This window comes from Pristiophorus japonicus, chromosome 8, assembly GCF_044704955.1.
Source record: "Pristiophorus japonicus isolate sPriJap1 chromosome 8, sPriJap1.hap1, whole genome shotgun sequence".
NCBI classification, from domain to species: domain Eukaryota; kingdom Metazoa; phylum Chordata; class Chondrichthyes; family Pristiophoridae; genus Pristiophorus; species Pristiophorus japonicus.
This window is the reverse complement of record NC_091984.1, coordinates 209,695,615-209,715,892: the sequence shown is the minus strand read 5'-3', so window position 1 is coordinate 209,715,892 and position 20,278 is coordinate 209,695,615. Positions and strand designations below refer to the sequence as shown.

The following is a 20,278-nucleotide window of genomic DNA, read 5'->3' as shown; positions in this document are numbered from 1 at the left end:
TTTCTCAATAGACAGAAAGTGAGCCCCAGCTAGAACAGAGGAAAAGTTTCAAGGACACCCTCAAAGCCTCCCTGATAAAGTGCAACATCCCCACCGACACCTGGGAGTCCCTGGTCAAAGACCGCCCTAAGTGGAGGAAGAGCATCCGGGAGGGCGCTGAGCACCTCGAGTCTCGTCGCCGAGAGCATGCAGAAAACAAGCACAGGCAGCGGAAGGAGCGTGCGGCAAACCAGACTCCCCACCCACCCTTTCCTTCAACGACTGTCTGTCCCACCTGTGACAGAGACTGTAATTCCCGTATTGGACAGTTCAGTCACCGAAGAACTCACTTTTAGAGTGGAAGCAAGTCCTCCTCGATTCTGAGGGACTGCCTATGATGATGACGACAATTTTCTCATCTGGATCAGGAACTTATTGTTTACATTAACTTTCGGAGATTACTGTGGACAGCTGGACTTTACAGGCGGTTTTGCGGTATTCATTAATATCAGTTTTAAAAATATTATTTCCAAAATGCACACTCAAGGGACAAAATAAAATGGGCTAGAACCTCTACTTTTTTGCTTATCGCCCAAAAATGGGCATTATTTCCGGCGTGGGCGTTAAAAAAGAGTTTTCAGATTGCCGGCTTCTCGCCCATTCTTAAAACACCTAGTTTACATTTTTGAAAATGGGTGTTACTGTGAGTGATATCAAATGGGCGGTAGCGTTAAATTTTTCTGACCTTCTGCCGTAAAGTATGGCCATACTTAGCAACGGCATGGCAACGCTCGATTCCCACGATTCAGGAGGTCAAGGGTAATTTCCAACAGTCTATCGACTCTGGATCAGTTCCTATGGACTGGAGGGTAGCTAATGTAACCCCACTTTTTAAAAAAGGAGGGAGAGAGAAAATGGGTAATTATAGACCGGCTAGCCTGACATCAGTGGTGGGGAAAATGTTGGAATCAGTTATTAAAGATGAAATAGCAGAGCATTTGGAAAGCAGTGACAGGATCGGTCCAAGTCAGCATGGATTTATGAAAGGGAATTCATGCTTGACAAATCTTCTGGAATTTTTTGAGGATGTAACTAGTAGCGTGGACAAGGGAGAACCAGTGGATGTGGTGTATTTGGATTTTCAAAAGGCTTTTGACAAGGTCCCACACAAGAGATTGGTGTGCAAAATCAAAGCACATGGTATTGGGGGTAATGTACTGACGTGGATAGAGAACTGGTTGGCAGACAGGAAGCAGAGAGCTGGGATAAATGGGTCCTTTTCAGAATGGCAGGCAGTGACTAGTGGGGTGCCGCAGGGCTCAGTGCTGGGACCCCAGCTCTTTACAGTATACATTAACGATTTAGATGAATGAATTGAGTGTAATACCTCCAAGTTTGCAGTTGACCCTAAACTGGGTGGCGGTGTGAGCTGTGAGGGGAATGCTAAGAGGCTGCAGGGTGACTTGGACAGGTTAGGCGAGTGGGCAAATGCATGGCAGATGCAGTATAATGTGGATAAATGTGAGGTTATCCACTTTGGGGGCAAAAACACGAAGGCAGAATATTATCTGAATGGTGGCAGATTAGGAAAAGGGGAGGTGCAACGAGACCTGGGTGTCATGGTTCATCAGTCATTGAAAGCTGACATGCAGGTACAGCAGGCGGTGAAGGCGGCAAATGGTATGTTGGCCTTCATAGCTAGGAGATTTGAGTATAGGAGCAGGGAGATCTTACTGCAGTTGTACAGGGCCTTGGTGAGATCTCACCTGGAATATTGTGTTCAGTTGTGGTCTCCTAATCTGAGGAAGGATGTTCGTGCTATTGAGGGAGTGCAGCGAAGGTTCACCAAACTGATTCTCAGAATGGCTGGACTGACATATGAGGAGAGACTGGATCGACTGGGCCTGCATTCACTGGAGTTTAGAAGGATGAGAGGGGATCTCATAAAAACACATAAGATTTTGACGGGACTGGACAGGTTGGATGTGGGAAGAATGTTCCCGATGTTGAGGAAGTCCAGAACCAGGGGACACAGTCAAAGGATAAGGGGTAGGCCATTTAGGACTGAGATGAGGAGAAATTTCTTCACTCAGAGAGTTGTTAACCCGTGGAATTCTCTACCGCAGAAAGTTGTTGATGCCAGTTCATTGGATATATTCAAGAGGGAGTTAGATATGGCCCTTACGGCTAAAGTGATCAAGGGGTATGGAGAGAAAGCAGGAAAGGGGTACTGAGGTGAATGATCAGCCATGATCTTATTGAATGGTGGTGCAGGCTCGAAGGGCTGAATGGCCTACTCCTGCACCTATTTTCTATGTTTCTATATTTCTATCATGACATGCACAGAAGAGGAGACAGAGAGAGGGAGTTTAGAGGGACTGAAAGAGTGTGTGGCTGTGGTGTGTGCTTGTTTGGCTGTTGTGGGAGGAACGACAGAGATTCACCAGCAGAAAAGAGCCTACTAAGCACCAAGTAAATAGTTGGCACCGAGTTTTTGTCCAACAAATCAGATATAACATGGAAAGGATGGCGGAGGCCCTGGAGCTGGTAGCCAGGAACACTGGTGACAGAGGGCTCCCAGTGGTCCCAGAATGCCGCACTGCACCCCAAGGTGACGCACCCCCATTGCCAACCACATATGAGAGCCAGCAGCAGCATCTTGTTTATGGCTCGGAGTACGTTCCCACCTCTCTGTCCTCTCCCATATCCGTCCAGGCAACACTTCAGCCGTCACCCTCCCCACAATGAAGCATCGCCTGAGGACCTCCTCGGCCAGGTGGCTTAGAGTCACGAGGGGATGGGGAAGGGGTACAGGTGGGGAGGAGAAGCATGGGGGAGGGGGGGGGGAAAGGGTTGGTTTGTACAGAAATACTGATGATTTCAGACTAATGTTCGGTTTAAATATTTTTTATTTGACAAAACCTTGTAGCACATTGGCTCAGATAGCTGCACCATTACACGTTGGTGATTCCTTAACATCAAAGGGTATAATGCCACTTAACTTCAATCAACTGAAACTTTAACTGTCGCCAAGATGATGCTCATCATTGATACGTGACCTACACACCCAGCAGTGTGTCAGCCTTATAAATAACACCAACGTTCTTTCAGATAAAGCGATCATTGATGAGCTCCTGAAGTAATCTTGCAGCTATCATGCCACCATGGGCCCTTTCATGCGGTCTACAGGAGGGCGGGGGGCATGGCTTCAGCGTCAGCTTGATTGTCTGGGCCGATGTCAGAGTCTGCCTCCTCGTCCTCCTCTTCCTCTCTCTGGTGAGATGGACTGTCAGACTAATCAGGCAATTCTTGTCCCCTCCTGATAGCCAAGTTGTGTAGCATGGAGCACACCACCACGATTTGAGCTACCTGCTCAGGATGGTATTGGAGCTCGCCTCCTGAGTGGTCCAGGCATCTAAAGCGCTGCTTCAGCATGCCAATGGTTTTCTCCATGATATTGCGAGTTGCTCTGTGGCTCTCTTTGCATCGAATCTCGGCCTCGGTGTGGGTGTCACGCAGGGGGGTCATCAGCCAGGTGGCAAGGCCATATCCTTTGTCCCCAAGCATCCAGCATTGACCTTGTGGCTCATTGTTAAACAAGTCAGATATAGTCCTCTCACGCAGGATCTGCGCATCATGGATGCTGCCCGAAATTGAGCATTCACTGCCAGTATAATTTGCTGATGGTCACCAACCAGTGGAAATTCAGGGAGTGGAATTCCTTGTGGTTCCTGAAAACCTCAGCATCATGAAAAGGTGCCCGCATCGCGATATGCATACAGTCTATTGCTCTCTGCACCTTGGGGAAGTTTGCAATTATGGAGAAACCTAGAGCCCTCTCATTCTGTGCCTCCCTGGTCATAGGGAAGCTGATGAAGTCCATCCTGCGTGCGTACAGGGTTTCAGTGACCTGTCTAATGTAGTGATGTGTGGCATGCTGAGTCAGACTGCAAATGTCGCCAGCTGAGGCCTGAAAAGAACCCGAGGCATAGAATGACAGTGTAGCGGTGACTTTGACCTCGATGGACAGTGCAGTTCTGATGGTGCTGGCAGGCTGCAGATCTGCCCTTATCAGCTTGCATACCTCAGTGATAACCTCTTTGTGGACGCGCAGTCTCCGAAGGCAGGTGGTGTCGGGCAAGTCGAGGTAAGAATGCTTCTCCTTGTACTTGCGGGGGGTGTAACGTCTGGTCCTCCTCATCTGTCTGTCAATTCGTTCATTGGGCACATAATGCAGTACAGCGTTCCTTCGGCCATCTCGAGTCTGCTGCATGTACTTGGTCACCAAGAGAGGGTGAGAAAGGACAGGCCCCATTGCAGTAGCTCTGTTTTCCACCGATTGCTCACAAACAAGGAATGTCCCGATGAACACACCTCTTCAATTCCAATCGGTCACAGTATGGTCAAGATGTTTTTAGAGATGTTCACATCAACTCCAACGACCTGCAGAGTACATCCGAATTCCACCGAGGTTGAAGCACAGCAGCCTTTTAAAGGATGAGACATGGCGTCCATAACTCTGTGATTCATCCCGGTTAGTTCCACTTTTTGTGGGCGGTTTTTTGAGCGAGCGATATTGTGGGCGATATGTGTGCAAGGTGGTGAAATTGGCAATGGACGATCTCCATGGCCGCTAGTTTGGGTAAATATGCTCTTTACAACAAAAAACAGTGAGCGGGCGTTAATATTGAATCTGGGCGCTAATTCGTGCGGAAAGTAATTCCGTGCGGAAAGTAACGCTGGGCGATATTATGGGCGTTGAATTTGCCCATTCTGCTGATTCCGCCCAAAAAATGTGGGCGGGTGGTAATATTTTTTTTCTCTGCGTTAAGCACATGGGGAAAGTAACACTCAGCGATAAGTTTCCGAAAAATGCCCGTCAGTTTCCATTTTGGGCATTATACGTCATTTCAGCGGTAAAGTGGGCGTTAAGTAGGCAAAAAAAAGTGGAGGTTCTAGCCCAATAACTCGCTTTCAGATGAATACAGGTGAAGCTGAGAATGAAGTGAGAGATCCGTGATGGAGAAGGTTTAGTATTTAAGAAGCCATGCCATAATGTCCCTGGTTACTGAGGGATCATCATTTGAGGTGACACCTTCCTGCTCGATGTAAAACTGAGACGTTTAATCAAAATAGTTGAAACATATATTGTACACCCAATAGCTACGAAGAACAATTTAAAACAATAAGGGACCAACACGCTCCCTATTCACAGCTAAATTCTAGTGTTCATTATGTTCCAATGAATAAGCCAAAAGTCAGTTCTGTTTCCTGTTTTTAAAAAAAAAACAAGGGAGCCTTATCTTACAGTTTTTCTTTTAATTGCCCAACGAGCTTGTGATTTTATCATTCTTTTTTATTAAGGAGAACCTTTTAATGTTTTTGATCTTTTTATTCTTCCTGTACTCTTAACACAGAAGTTGTAGGTGTGATGTTTATTTACCAAGCTATCTAAACTGTTTCATTCTATTACCGTCTGAGAAATCAGAAATTATTTCTTGATAAATTTGCATACAGATTTTGTAGATACCTGTAATGCAGTTGGCTCAGACTGAAGCTTTCTTCAGTCATATTTTAGAGGATGTCTTAAGTATTTGTACGCTGATAAGCATTGAATACATTAATGGACTATACTGTTGTGGTGATCTGACGATAAGCAGGAGAATCTGAAGATTGCAGCTGTGGCTTTCCATTGACCTGCTTTCCTGCTTTTCACTGTACAGTTTAATATTACTAATCAGTCACAGTCTCAGTCACTTTTTCTAGTCCTTTGTGACTTTTATAAGTCTCTTTATCAGGCTCAAGAAACAGGATAGATCTCTCCATCTATCACTCTCCATGAAAGAGAGTGATTAGTTCATATTTATTCGTGTGTTAGAAGTGTCTTCTGATGCATTCTTAATTGAGCCTGACTATCGTCAATTGACTTGAACATGCAGCATTCACCCAATCAGAATGATGGAGCTTCAAACACTGTATAAATAACCAGGTCATTTTGGGATTACAAATGTCAAATGCGCAGAAGCAATTCTAATATCTTTGGGATGCAGATTAACAAATATGAACACATGATAAACATATTGATATTAAATGTCATGGTATGGTCCATGGAATAGTGAGTTCTGTATTAAGAAAGCTAATATTCTCCTTTTTGATTTCTTCCAGGGTCCCTGCCCTACCGGTGAAAAACCTAAATGGCTCTGGTCCTGTCCACCCGGCACTTGCAGGTATGAAGCAAGGCACTGCCTTCACACTGCACAGCAGGAGAGTCGTCAGAGGTGTAGAACCAATCCATTGTAATGTACCACCAATGTCTGCCCGAATACCCAAGCAGGGATGAAGGATATACTTGCCTTAGAGGGGGGTGGAATGGAGGTTCACCAGATTGATTCCTGGGATCAGAGGGTTGTCCTATGAGGAGAGATTGAGTAGATTGGACCTATACACTCTGGAGTTTAGGAGAATGAGAGGTGTATTTGGACTTTCAAAAGGCTTTTGACAAGGTCCCACACAAGAGATTGGTGTGCAAAATTAAAGCACATGGTATTGGGGGTAATGTACTGACGTGGATAGAGAATCGGTTGGCAGACAGGAAGCATAGAGTTGGGATAAACGGGTCCTTTTCAGAATAGCAAGCAGTGACTAGTGGGGTGCCGCAGGGCTCGGTGCTGGGACCCCAGCTATTTACAATATACATTAATGATTTGGAGGAGGGAATTGAGTACTATCTCCAAGTTTGCAGATGACACTAAGCTGGGTGGCGGTGTGAGCTGTGAGGAGGACGCTAAGAGGCTGCAGGATGACATGGACAGGTTAAGTAAGTGGGCAAACGTGTGGCAGATGCAGTATAATGTGGATAAATGTGAGGTTATCCACTTTGGTGGCAAAAACACGAAGGCAGAATATTATCTGAATGGTGGCAGATTAGGAAAAGGGGAGGTGCAACGAGACCTGGGTGTCATAGTACATCAGTCATTGAAAGTTGGCATGCAGGTACAGCAGGCGGTGAAGAAGGCAAATGGTATGTTGGCCTTCATAGCTAGGAGATTTGAGTACAGGAGCAGGGAGGTCTTACTGCAGTTGTACAGGGCCTTAGTGAGGCCTCACCTGGAATATTGTGTTCAGTTTTGGTTTCCTAATCTGAGGAAGGATGTTCTTGCTATTGAGGAAGCGAAGGTTCACCTGACTGATTCCGGGAATGGCAGGACTGACATATGAGGAGAGACTGGATCGACTGGGCCTGTATTCACTGGAGTTTAGAAGGATGAGAGGAGATCTCATAGAAACATATAAAATTCTGACGGGACTGGACAAATTAGATGCAGGAAGAATGTTCCCGATGATGGGGAAGTCCAGAACCAGGGGACACAGTCTAAGGATAAGGGGTAGGCCATTTAGGACTGAGATGAGGCGAAACTTCTTCACTCAGAGAGTTGTTAACCTATGGAATTCCCTACCGCAGAGAGTTGTTGATGCCAGTTCATTGGATATATTCAAGAGGGAGTTAGATATGGCCCTTACGGCTAAAGGGATCAAGGGGTATGGAGAGAACGCAGGAAAGGGGTACTAAGGTGAATGATCAGCCATGATCTTATTGAATGGTGGTGCAGGCTCGAAGGGCCGAATGGCCTACTCCTGCACCGATTTTCTATATTTCTATGATCTCATTGAAATGTATAAAATTCTTAGAGGGCTTGACAGGGTAGATGCTGAGAGGCTGTTTCCCCTGGCTGGAGAGTCTAGAATTAGGGGGCATAGTCTCAGGATAAGGGGTTAGCCATTTGGAACTGAGCTGAGGAGAAATTTCTTCACTCTAAATCTTTAGCATTCTCTACCCCAGAGAGCTGTGGATGCTCAGTCATTGAGTATATTAAGGAATATTAAGGGGAATTAAGGAATATGGGGATTGGGCGGGAAAGTGGAGTTGAGGTCGAAGATAGGCCATTATCTTATTGAATGGCAGAGCAGGCTAGAGGGGTCGTATGGCTTACTTCTGCTCCTGTTTCTTATGTTTTTATGTTCTTAAGCTAGCAATCTGAAGTTTGTGCACGCAACTCTCCATCCTTTGCTCTACTGACCCCCAGCCCGGGGATTCGATTGCCGACACCAACCTTGTAACTATTCTTTGGATTAGTGTAAAAAATAAAATGCTGGAAAATCAACACTTCAAATCCCTCACCAATGGATCAGAATAGAAATTTTTGATGTGCAAATTTGTATCACCTACACGTTGCGGTGACTGAAGCTGAGACTGTCGAGATATCATTCCTATGCTACCTTCAGTCGACGTGATTGAACACACAAATACAGGATATTTGGTTTAGACAGCCAGTGCTGTGCATCAGAGGCTGAAGCTAACCTGTTGTATTCCAGTAGTTTACATCACACTATAAAATTATGGAAATTTTAGCTGAGTAAGATGCCATTGGGCTTTAATTTGTAGTTTTCTGTCATGGAATTACAGAAATTTACAGCACGGAAGGAGGCCATTTCAGCCCATCGTGTTCGCCTGGGCCGACAAAGAGCTATCCAGCCTAATCCCACTTTCCAGCTCTTGGTCCATAGCCTTGTATGTTACAGCACTTCAAGTGCACATCCAAGTACCAAATAAACGTGGTGATGGTTTCTGCCTCTACCACCCTTTCATGCAGTGAGTTCCAGAGCCCCCACCACACTCTAGTTGAAAAAAATTCCTCTAAACCTCCTACCAATTATTTTAAATCTATGCCACCTGGTTGTTGATCCTTCTGCTAAGGGAAATAGATCCTTCCTATCCACTTGATCTAGGTCCCTCATAATTGTATACACCTCAATAAGATTGTCCCTCGGACTCCTCTATGCCAAAGAATCTTTTCTCATAGCTAAAATTCTCCAGTCCAGGCAACATCCTTTAAATCTCCTCTGTATCCTCTCTAGTGCAATCACATCTTTCCTGTAATGTGGTGACCAGAACTGCACACAGTACTCTAGCTGTGTCCTAACTAGTGTTTTATACAGTTCAAGCATAACTTCCCTGCTCTTGTATTCCATGAGTCATTCAGTTCCTTCATCTTTTGCAGTTATTTTGATAACATATAATCAGTAAACAAAAACTTAAGGTTTTCAGTCATAGCATTGTGATATAAAGCCCTGTTTTAGCTCCTTATTGGGTATTTAACGCACTGCCTCGTGTTGCTGAGCCACATAGGCCAGCAAAGTCCCAGATTCGATTCCCAGCCAGTGCTGAGTTAGCTTCAATCTGCTGGAGGGTGGATATCAATTGAGGGAAAGATCAGGTTTTGGTACATTGCCCCTAACACATGTCCTTGTCAGCGCTCCGCATGAAGAATAGGCACTTGATTGAGATTCTTGAGGGCACCAGCACCTTTAGGAAAGGAGGGGAGTTAATTGGAGGGTAAAATCTTTAAAATGGAATGAAATGTATGCCTCCACAGTACATGGATTCTGCTGCAATGGCTTGCATGAGTGGAAAGGGAAAATGCTCATTATAGTGTCTTCAGTTTAATTTACAAGTTATTCGCCAACAATCTCAGCTTCAATATTAAATAGTCCTGCTGGGAGTGAATGTCATTCCTGCTCATAAAAGTGCAGGTGGTAAATGTTTGAACACAGACAGTACCATCTCCTGCAGCGCCCGACTTGCTATTAACCCGAACACATCCGCTGTTAATATAATTTTTCTAAAGGATGCATGTGCGTCGTGTGATATCAAAATCAATCTTCCTTTGTTCGTTCATCTTCTGAAGACAGTCACTTATTCTGGGCTACACTTCTACAGGCGCTGGCAAATTGCCACTCTTCTCAATGAGCCTCAAGAGCGATTGGTGCAAGCAATCTTAATGTGAGGGACGTCATTTGTTGTCCATACACACGTACTTCCAGGAAGAGTCATTAGATGTCGATTAGCAGCAGGAATCCTAGTTGATATTTTTTTTCCCCCTCCCTAACTTCGGGACACTGAGGCAATTGTAACAGCTCTGTCATTGGCCAGCCCTTGGCTGAGGTCAGGAAACTCAGCACAGACTGAGGGTCAAAACACAGGAGCTTCCCTCTTCTGTACAGCTGAGTATCACATCGCACAGCTCAGTTAGCCACTGAGCTACAGGGGAAGCAACGCCCATGAAACTATTCACGGTGCTTGCGTCTGGCGGCATATCACCATGTTGTTACGTAAACTGCATGGATTTTCATTCAGGAAGTCTGACTGCAAAGCAGCTTAAGCAAATCTATGTGTTATCTTTTCTTTTATTCGTTCCTGGGATGTGGGCGTCACTGGCAAGGTGACTGCCCTTGAGAAGGTGGTGGTGAGCCGCCTTCTTGAACCGCTGCAGTCCGTGCGATGAAGGTACCCCCACAGTGCTGTTCGGGAGGGAGTTCCAGGATTTTGTCCGAGCGACGATAAAGGAATGGCGATATACTTCCAAGTCAGGATGGTGTGTGACTTGGAGGGGAACGACAAAAGTTCAATCTTAACAGTTAATGTCTATATTATCTAAAATATTGAGAAGGATTTTAATTGCGGGATCTGAAGTCAGGAATAAGTAGAAGCAGGCATGAGCAAACGCCCTGACCAGCGGAATGACAGACCAAAGTAGAGACGGTAGAATAGTTTCCTTTAAAGAGTTTAGTATGATAGAATTTGGATACCTTCCAGGAAATAGTAGATTATAATATCCGTATAATACAACTCCCTATATTATATTAAAATGATTTCAAAGACAATGGCATTCACGGTTTGCAATGAAAGTGATTTAAACTCTAAATGATCTTCATTTCCATTCCACGCAGGTATGACTGGGATTCTAATGTGTGCAGCTGGCCTTCCAGTGTGCCTGACTCGAGCTCCCAAACCCATACTTCACCCACCACCTGTCAATAAGAGTGAAATAAAGCCGGTCCCTGGGATATCTGGTATCTGCAGAAAGACAAAGAAGAAGCATCTGAAAAAAGGTAGGTGCACAAATTGCACTGCCCGAAACCGGCAAACTTTCCCCCTCAACCATGGAGGGCTGATAAAAGGGAGTCTTATTATCATAACCCTTTCAAAACCACACTGTTGCAAGGAGATTTTCTGTCTATTTTTGTCAGTGTTTTGGATATTTCTCTTTAATTACTGATGATGCCATTGAGAGGAGCTGTGTGAAGCTCGCAGGGAACTGAATTAAAAGCCACTGCTGGAAATGACATGACCACCCGACACAGCTGATTAATGACTGTGTCTCTGCTCTTGTTAATTCAGCTCATTCGCATGCTCCGATTCAGTAACTCCTCCCGCTTCCTCCCCCGATGATATAGCACTGCAATTTATTATAGAATATTAACAGAAATAAAAAGAAATACTCCGAAAGAGGTGAAAGTTACATTTTGGAACTGATACTTTAAAAATAGTCCTGCGATGAAACTCCGTTTTTAAAGCTCACTTCATTCCATTGTAATGTCCACAAAAAGGGAATTGATAATGGAGTTCTGTTATGGCTATGCACACATGCATCGGATTGTCTCTGGATCAAACTGAGTACAGTGACACGGTGCCATAGCGTGATGGTAAGTGGTGAGACGTGGTGAACTGTTGGCATTATTAGATAGCACACCGTTCTTTCACCCCCTCCGTACACTGCCCCCCCGGCCGCCGTACACTGTCGTCCCCCGTCCCCCCTCGTACACTCCACCCCCCCCGTACACTGCCCCCACCCCCCCCCCGCCCCGGTACACTGTCGCCCCCCTTCCCCCGTACAATGCCCCTCCCCGTACACTGCCCCCCACTGTACACTGCCCCCCTCCCCCCCGTACACTGCCCCCCCAACCCCCCATACAGTGCCCCCCCATACACTGCCCCCCACTGTACACTGCCCCCCTCCCCCCCGTACACTGCCCCCCCAACCCCCCATACAGTGCCCCCCCGTACACTGCCCCCCACTGTACACTGCCCCCCTCCCCCCGTACACTGCCCCCCCTCCCCCCCGTACACTGCCCCCCCTCCCCCCCCGTACACTGCCCCCCCAACCCCCCATACAGTGCCCCCCCGTACACTGCCCCCCCCGTACACTGCCCCCCTCCCCCCTGTACACTGCCCCCCTCCCCCCGTACACTGCCCCCCCTCCCCCCCGTACACTGCCCCCCCTCCCCCCCGTACACTGCCCCCCCAACCCCCCGTACACTGCCCCCCAACCCCCCGTACACTGCCCCCCCCCAGTTCACTGCCCCCCCCGTTCACTGCCCCCCCCCCGTTCACTGCCCCCCCCCCCGTTCACTGCCCCCCCCCCGTTCACTGCCCCCCGTTCACTGCCCCCCGTTCACTGCCCATCCCCCGTTCACTGCCCATCCCCCGTACACTGCCCATCCCCCGTACACTGCCCCCCCCGTACACTGCCCACCCCCCGTAGACTGCCCCCCCAACCCCCCATACAGTGCCCCCCGTACACTGCCCCCCACTGTATACTGTCCCCCCGCCCTGTACACTGTCGCCCCCCCCCCCCGTACACTGACCCCCGTACACTGACCCCCCCCGTACACTGCCCCCCCGTACACTGCCTGCTCCCCCGTACACTGCCCCCCCCGTACACTGCCCATCCCCCCGTACACTGCCCCCCGTACACTGCCCCCCGTACACTGACCCCCCCCCCCCCCGTACACTGGCCCCCCCCCCGTACACTGGCCCCCCCCCTGTACACTGCCCCCCCATACACTGCCTGCCCCCCCCCGTACACTGCCCCCCCGTACACAACTGCCCCCCCTCCCGTACACTGCCCCCCCTCCCGTACACTGCCCCCCCCCCCGTACACTGCCCTCCCCCGTACACTGTCCACCCCCCCGTACACTGTCCACCCCCCCGTACACTGTCCACCCCCCCGTACACTGTCCACCCCCCCGTACACTGACCCCCCCCCCCCCCGTACACTGCCTGCCCCCCCCCGTACACTGCCTGCCCCCCCCGTACACTGCCCCCCCCCCGTACACTGCCCATCCCCCCGTACACTGCCCCCCCGTACACTCCCCCCCCCCCCCCCACCGTACACAACTGCCCCCCCCCTCCCGTACACTGCCCCCCCCTCCCGTACACTGCCCCCCCCCGTACACTGTCCACCCCCCCGTACACTGTCCACCCCCCCCCCGTGCACTGCCCCCCCGTACACTGCCTCCCCCGCCCCGTACACTGCCCCCCGTACACTGTTTTTACATGCTCACATGACTTTGCTTTTACTTTCCAACTCAAGTTTTTCCATCACAGATGTTCACATTACTGCAACTTGTGAACCATTCCAGCTAAATTATCAGCCAAGGGTTTCTCTTCTGTTATGTGTAAGTACCATCCACTTCAAGTATATAAATTCTTATGGCAACGACATATAAAATCCTGTTTTTCCAAATTTTTAGTTTAATATCAGCACTTTAAACAGACACTGTATCTGCCCATTGGAATGGCCTTTCAGGAATGTGCTGTGATTATCGAGTTACTCCGACTGATGCTCTGTTCTCCCTTTGCTATTAAAGCCTGAATTCTGAAAAGTGTATTAATTTAGAGCTAATGAGCACAAAATTGGTATGAAGCCTCCCTTGGGGTTGTTAGGGGATTAAAAGGCTTTATTATGTCAGACTGTTACACAGAATCTGTGTCTTACCCCTGACCACTTCAACAGCCTTTTATTGAATTAGAATTTAAAGAGAAATCCCTAAATGGAAATGAAATCTTTTTACATCTGCTAAACATATCCAATATGTTCTTGTGTGATGCAACTCTTGCTGTTGCCTAATTTCAGCTTACAAATGGATCTTGTGTGTATCCTTAAATCTGACCAATGTGTGCTGTTACATACAAACTATTTGAGTTATGTTTCTAAATCTCTCACAGGGCAAGCTAGACCTACCTCGGGTGCTATTGTCTTGCTGGCACCAATTCAGCTACGTGGCTTGCCACCATAATTGTGCATTTATACTGTGGTTTGGCAGTAATGTCTGTGGGTCCTGATGCCACAGAACCTGCCCTATTTCTATCGTGGCCTGGTTCCTGTGGACAATTCCACTGTAAAATAACTGATAATGAGCAGACCACATAGTGTGTGAAGGTTGTGAAAATCTGATACGGTCATGGGAGCGTAACTATTTCACTGGCCTGTACAACAGGAACATGAGAATATCCGCCACTCTTTGCGTACCAACGACCACTCTGCCCTATCACCCACTTCGCATGCGGTAACTTCCCCCCCCCCATATCACCACCCCATCCCCCATATCACCACCTCTCCCCCCATATTGCTGCCCCTCACCCCATATCACCACCCCTCCCCCATATCACCAGTCCTTCCCCATATCACCAGCCCTTCCCCATATCACCAGCCCTCCCCCATATCACCACCCCTCCCCATATCACCGCCTCCCCACCAATATCGTTGCCCCTCCCCCATATCGTTGCCCCTCCCCCATATCGCCGCCTCTCTTCCCCATATCGCCGCCTCTCCCCCCGTATCGCCGCCCCTCCCCCATATCAGCGCCCCTCCCCCGTACCAGCGCCCCTCCCCCCATATCCGCGCCCCTCCCCCCGTATCAGCACCCGTCGGTCCCCCCATATCGCCACACCATCTCCCATATCACCACCACTCCCCCATATCACCACCCCTCCCCCGCATATTATCTCCAACTCTTCCCGTTCCACCCACCACTGCTCAAATTTGTGAGTCATCCCATATCACCTCCCAATCTTCCTGTATCACTATTCATTTGATCCACCACTCTACTTGTACCATGCACCCCTTTGTCATTCCACACTGAATCATGAAACTAAACTCCACATCTTCATATATATGTGGTGCTCACACATTCTACGTGTATTTAACATATACACATGTATGCCGCTGTATATAGATTGCATGGCACGCTCCTTGGTGAATTTATCCAGTGAGTGTGCATAACAGGAAGCTCCCAGGTTAGTTTATGTTCAGTTAGACAACATTCGCTAGGATGTGAGTAGAGATATTACAGTTGGCCTCGGTGTCCAGTTTGGAGGAAGGTGGGGAACATAAGAACATAAGAACATAAGAATTAGGAACAGGAGTAGGCCATCTAGCCCCTCGAGCCTGCTCCCCCATTCAACAAGATCATGGCTGATCTGGTTGTGGACTCAGCTCTACTTACCCGCCCGCTCCCCGTAACCCTTAATTCCCTTATTGGTTAAAAATCTATCTATCTGTGACTTGAATACATTCAATGAGCTAGCCTCAACTGCTTCCTTGGGCAGAGAATTCCACAGATTCACAACCCTCTGGGAGAAGAAATTCTTTCTCAACTCAGTTTTAAATTGGCTCCCCCGCATTTTGAGGTTGTGCCCCCTAGTTCTAGTCTCCCCAACCAGTGGAAACAACCTCTCTGCCTCAATCTTGTCTATCCCTTTCATTATTTTAAATGTTTCTATAAGATCCCCCCTCATCCTTCTGAACTCCAACGAGTAAAGACCCAGTCTACTCAATCTATCATCATAAGGTAACCCCCTCATCTCCGGAATCAGCCTCGTGAATTGTCTCTGTACCCCCTCCAAAGCTAGTATATCCTTCCTTAAGTAAGGTGACCATACCTGCACGCAGTACTCCAGGTGCGGCCTTACCAATACCCTATACAGTTGCAGAAGGACCTCCCTGCTTTTGTACTCCATCCCTCTCGCAATGAAGGCTAACATTCCATTCGCCTTCCTGATTATCTGCTGCACCTGCAAACTAACTTTTTGGGATTCATGCACAAGGACCCCCAGGTCCTTCTGCACCTTGTTGTAATTTCTCCCCATTCAAATAATATTCCCTTTTACTGTTTTTTTTCCCAATGTGGATGACCTCACACTTGCCGACATTGTATTCCATCTGCCAAACCTTAGCCCATTCGCTTTACCTATCTAAATCTCTTTGCAGCCTTTTTGTCCTCTACACAACCCGCTTTCCCACTAATCTTTGTGTCATCTGCAAATTTTGTTATACTACACTCTGTCCCCTCTTCCAGGTCATCTGTGTATATTGTAAACAGTTGTGGTCCCAGCACTGATCCCTGTGGCACACCACTAACCACCGATTTCCAACCCGAAAAGGACCCATTTATCCCGACTCTCTGCTTTCTGTTCGCCAGCCAATTCTCTATTCATGCTAATACATTTCCTCTGACTCCGCGTACCTTTATCTTCTGCAGTAACCTTTTGTGTGGCACCTTATCGAATGCCTTTTGAAAATCTAAGTACACCACATCCATCGGTACACCTCTATCCACCATGCTCGTTATATCCTCAAAGAATTCCAGTAAATTAGTTGAACATGATTTCCCCTTCATGAATCCATGCTGCGTCTGCTTGATTGCACTATTCCTATCTAGATGTCCCGCTATTTCTTCCTTAATGATAGTTTCAAGCATTTTCCCCATTACAGATGTTAAACTAACCGGCCTATAGTTACCTGCCTTTTGTCTGCCCTCTTTTTTAAACAGAGGTGTTACATTAGCTGTTTTCCAATCCGCTGGTACCTCCCCAGAGTCCAGAGACTTTTGGTAGATTATAACGAAATGGAAATTCGCCAAGGTTCCCATTCTTGATTGATTTCCAACAAATCCTGCTGCGAGTACAGGTGTTTGGGTGAGGGCAGGTTTGTTCTCAGCTACAATGTGTTCACTGTTGAAGCTCATGGCCACTTGGGTGAGATATCAAAGGGAAACCTAAATCATCAACACCTTCCGGAGCAGAGGGGAGGAGCGAGAATTGTTGAGGGGAAAACTTTGGGGAAAATTAGATAAAATGTATAAAGCATGAAACTCCCAGCAGGATAAAATTCTGCAAATTTAATTGTTGAGCGTAGAATCTGTCACTGGGTCATATTCTAAACATAGTAACTGCCAGTCTGCTCAATGTCTTAAATAAATTCATCACAAGTAAATCTAGCAAACGGATCTTTCACAACACCCAACCCTACACACCCCTTCACTAATCAGGGCTCTGCATTGCAACAAAATGGTAACTATGCAATTGAACCCTTCATGTTGTAGTGGCAGGTTAGAAGGATGATGGCTTTAAAAATATCAGTTTGAAGACTACAAAGGAGTTGCCTCAAACTAACAGATTTATTGATTGTTCTCATCGAAAACAATAGTGGCAGTGAAGGGGAAGGCTGAGAAAAGCAACCAATTAGTAATGGTTTCCTTGTTAAGCGTGAACTCCAGCTGGCAGTTTCAAGGCAGTGCTACCACTTCAGCTGTTTTGGGACAGTTACTTTCTCAGGCATTAAGGACTATTTTAGAGAGGAAGAAAGACAGACAGACTTACATTTTATATAGCGCCTTTCACGACCACCGGACAGCTCAAAGCGCTTTACAGCCAATGAAGTACTTTTGGAGTGTAGTCACTGTTGTAATGTGAGAAACACGGCAGCCAATTTGTGCACAGCAAGCTCCCACAAACAGCAATGTGATCAGATAATCTAATTTTGTAATGTTGATTTAGGGATAAATATTGGCCAGGACACCGGGGATAACTCCCCTGCTCCTCTTCGAAATAGTGCCATGGGATCTTTACGTCCACCTGAGAGAGCAGACAGGGCCTCGGTTTAACGTCTCATCTGAAAGACGGCACCTCTGACAGTGCAGCACTCCCTCAGCACTGCACTGGAATGTCAACCTAGATTTCTTGTGCTCAAGTCTCTGGAGTGGGACTGGAACCCACAACTTTCAGACTCAGAGGCGAATGTGCTACCCACTGAGCCACAGCTGACACGGGGCCATTTAGGACCATCCATCAGCTCCTCATGGCTTTTGACTGACGAACGCTCTTCCATATTCTGTGTGCAGTATCCATTTACCCAGAAGGCTGCCATCTGAGAAATGTAAGCTCCACTTGGTAACAACCAAATGGGCTTAAGCGATGTATAGAATTAAATCTGCAGCTTGTTCATTACAGTAATGGACCCCTCAGGGTGTGCTGAAAATTGCCCAGACCTTCAGTAATGCACTGTCTTTACATTGATGACAATTATCAGCGCAGTCCGTGTTGACAGTTCGGTCAGCAGTGAGTGTGCTGCTGTTTTGCCCAACTCCTTGCCCTTCATTGATCAATCGATCAGTTTACAGTTTGTTCTCCCCATGGGTTAACCTGTAGCTCCTTGTGGCTTATGAAGACCTCGCTGACAGAACCCGTTTACTGTTGTAACTACCATCACATCTATTGCCATGGTGACCCTTTTACATTGCTCAAATGTTTCTAGTTAAGCAGTTGCACCATGTGCTGGCACTTTGGAATCTGCCCCATTTTACATTGAGATCTGGATTTTGGAACATCAGCACAACAAGGAAATAAGTGGCCATGCACGTGTTTAAAATCGTCACTTCAGTTTCTGTCCACGGGCCTTCCCTGAGACTTCCCATGCTGGCCAGAAGTGCAAAATTCGGATTGCCGATCTACACAGACAGAGGGCTGGCTTTTCGGCTTTGATGATTTCAGGACGGTAATGGCAGCGGGGCGGTAAAGTTTGTGCCCGGGAACAGTTTGTGCCTCCGTTATCAAAATTGGGCATCTGGGCCCTGAGTCTGGGGCGCAGCACTAAGGGAGGAGTTGCACACCTCTCTTGGGTGTTAGCGTGGGAAAATCCCGAGCTAAAGAGCCGGGCCATGAGCGCTCCAAGGGACGCCTGGGGAGAAAAAAAAACTGAACAGAACCCACAACAACATTCCCAACACATAGCCCATTATACCACAACATAAATCACACAAAAAAATTAAAAGAAAAAACAATCACACTTACCTCAGGACGGCATTACTTCCCTCTCTGCAGCCGGCATAGGTTGGAGCCCCCGATTTCGCAGGCGGTCACTGTGGGGTGCGTTGCGGGGTGTACGGGTCGGGCGAGAGTCAAAAAGCACGCCGGTGTCGCAACCAGGGGCGTTGCACACCGGCGCAGCTCTTCCGGGCGGTGCTGCTGTATGCCGCCGCAAAACCGGGCCCGAAAACCCCTGTGGTGCACTGGAGGCTGACCACCCACCCTGAAAACCTCACCGCTGCCGTGAGGTGGAAAACGGAGCGCAAAAGAGCGGAAAATCCGCCCCTCCGTGTTCAGTTTATCTACAGCCAGAAACAATGGCAGCCAGTAGCTTTCAGTGACACATTTATATTCACTCATAGTAAGCGTGCTGTCTCTGGAAAAACCCAAGGAAATCATCTGCTGAGGTGTTCTTGGTTCCTTTGGGAACCGTAGCATTCCCTCATTTATAGTGCAGTGTTCCTGTCAAATTAATGGCTGTCTTCGATAGCAGCAATGCAATATAAAGGGAGCATAACTCGGGTGCCCTTACTCCCAATCCATCAGCTGCATACCCTTTTCTTGATTTATGATAATTACGAAAGCCTGGGATGTTCCCATTTCACTCCTCCGTTGGATAATTACTAACTCACGAATCACCAGGCAAAAATGTGCAGAGTGCTGTTGGTTGAAACGTTTTTGCTATCAGGGATTAACACGTGATTTGTCTTTTCATCAAGCTTCTTCTGTCCTTGGGTTTTGAGTGAACAATAATTATTTCCAGTTCAGTATTAGTGATGAATGATAATTCCACACTAATATACGTACAGCTCCTCATTCATGATTTCTACAGGGGTGTGACTGTACTTGTCTGCTGTCTCTGTTTCCAGTTTATTAATGTCACCAGTGAGATGTTGAGCCACAATTTGCTGTAAAAGTACCGCTGAGGCTAAAGGTGCTCACCGTTATTTATGCACAAATGGCACGACAAGTTCAGGCGAGGGGCAGATGCCAGAATAAACTCGGATATCCAAAAGTTGCTGTCCGAGTTATGCGTTAGTTTTGCGAAAACACCATTCTGCTGTCCGCTTCACCGTGGAAATGCATTGAATCTCGCGAAGTTGCTGTGTTTGCACAGTGGATGCAAACTAAACTCGCCACAGAAAGTTAAGTCTTGTCCATTTCAGTCTAAGTATCCTTTTAATGTTGTGATAAGTATTAATTAGTGACAAAGAACCTTTCTGGCACTCCAAAGTATCTATTACAAGTGTAGAGTCTCATTCCTTCAGATTTTAATTGTTGCTAGAAATTAAAAAAAATGTAAAATTGAAAAGAAACAGTTTTTACTTTTCCTTTCTATCTCTTGTTTCTCGCTCTCTCTTAATCTAGTCTTTCATTTCCTCCCTTCATTTCCTTTTCAACATCTAATTTGACAGAATTCACCCACTCTAATTTACACTTCCTCAGTCCTTGCACGGTTAATTTCACAATCTTCAATCTGATTGGTTAAGGAGTTGCTTGCCCTTTTTACTCAAGTTTCAGATGGCATGT

The 20,278-nt window shown here is 47.2% G+C and overlaps 1 protein-coding gene across 2 annotated transcripts in view; it reads left to right on the top strand.

The window, feature by feature from the left end:
• The window catches only part of dtx1 (deltex 1, E3 ubiquitin ligase), a 330,151-nt gene that overhangs the window by 260,751 nt on the left and 49,122 nt on the right, over positions 1-20,278 (top strand). For both annotated transcript variants that reach the window (XM_070887889.1, XM_070887890.1), the window contains exons 3-4: positions 6,145-6,206; positions 10,768-10,929. In XM_070887889.1, the coding sequence (XP_070743990.1) occupies positions 6,145-6,206; positions 10,768-10,929 (224 nt within the window). The remainder of the gene's footprint in view (positions 1-6,144; positions 6,207-10,767; positions 10,930-20,278) is intronic.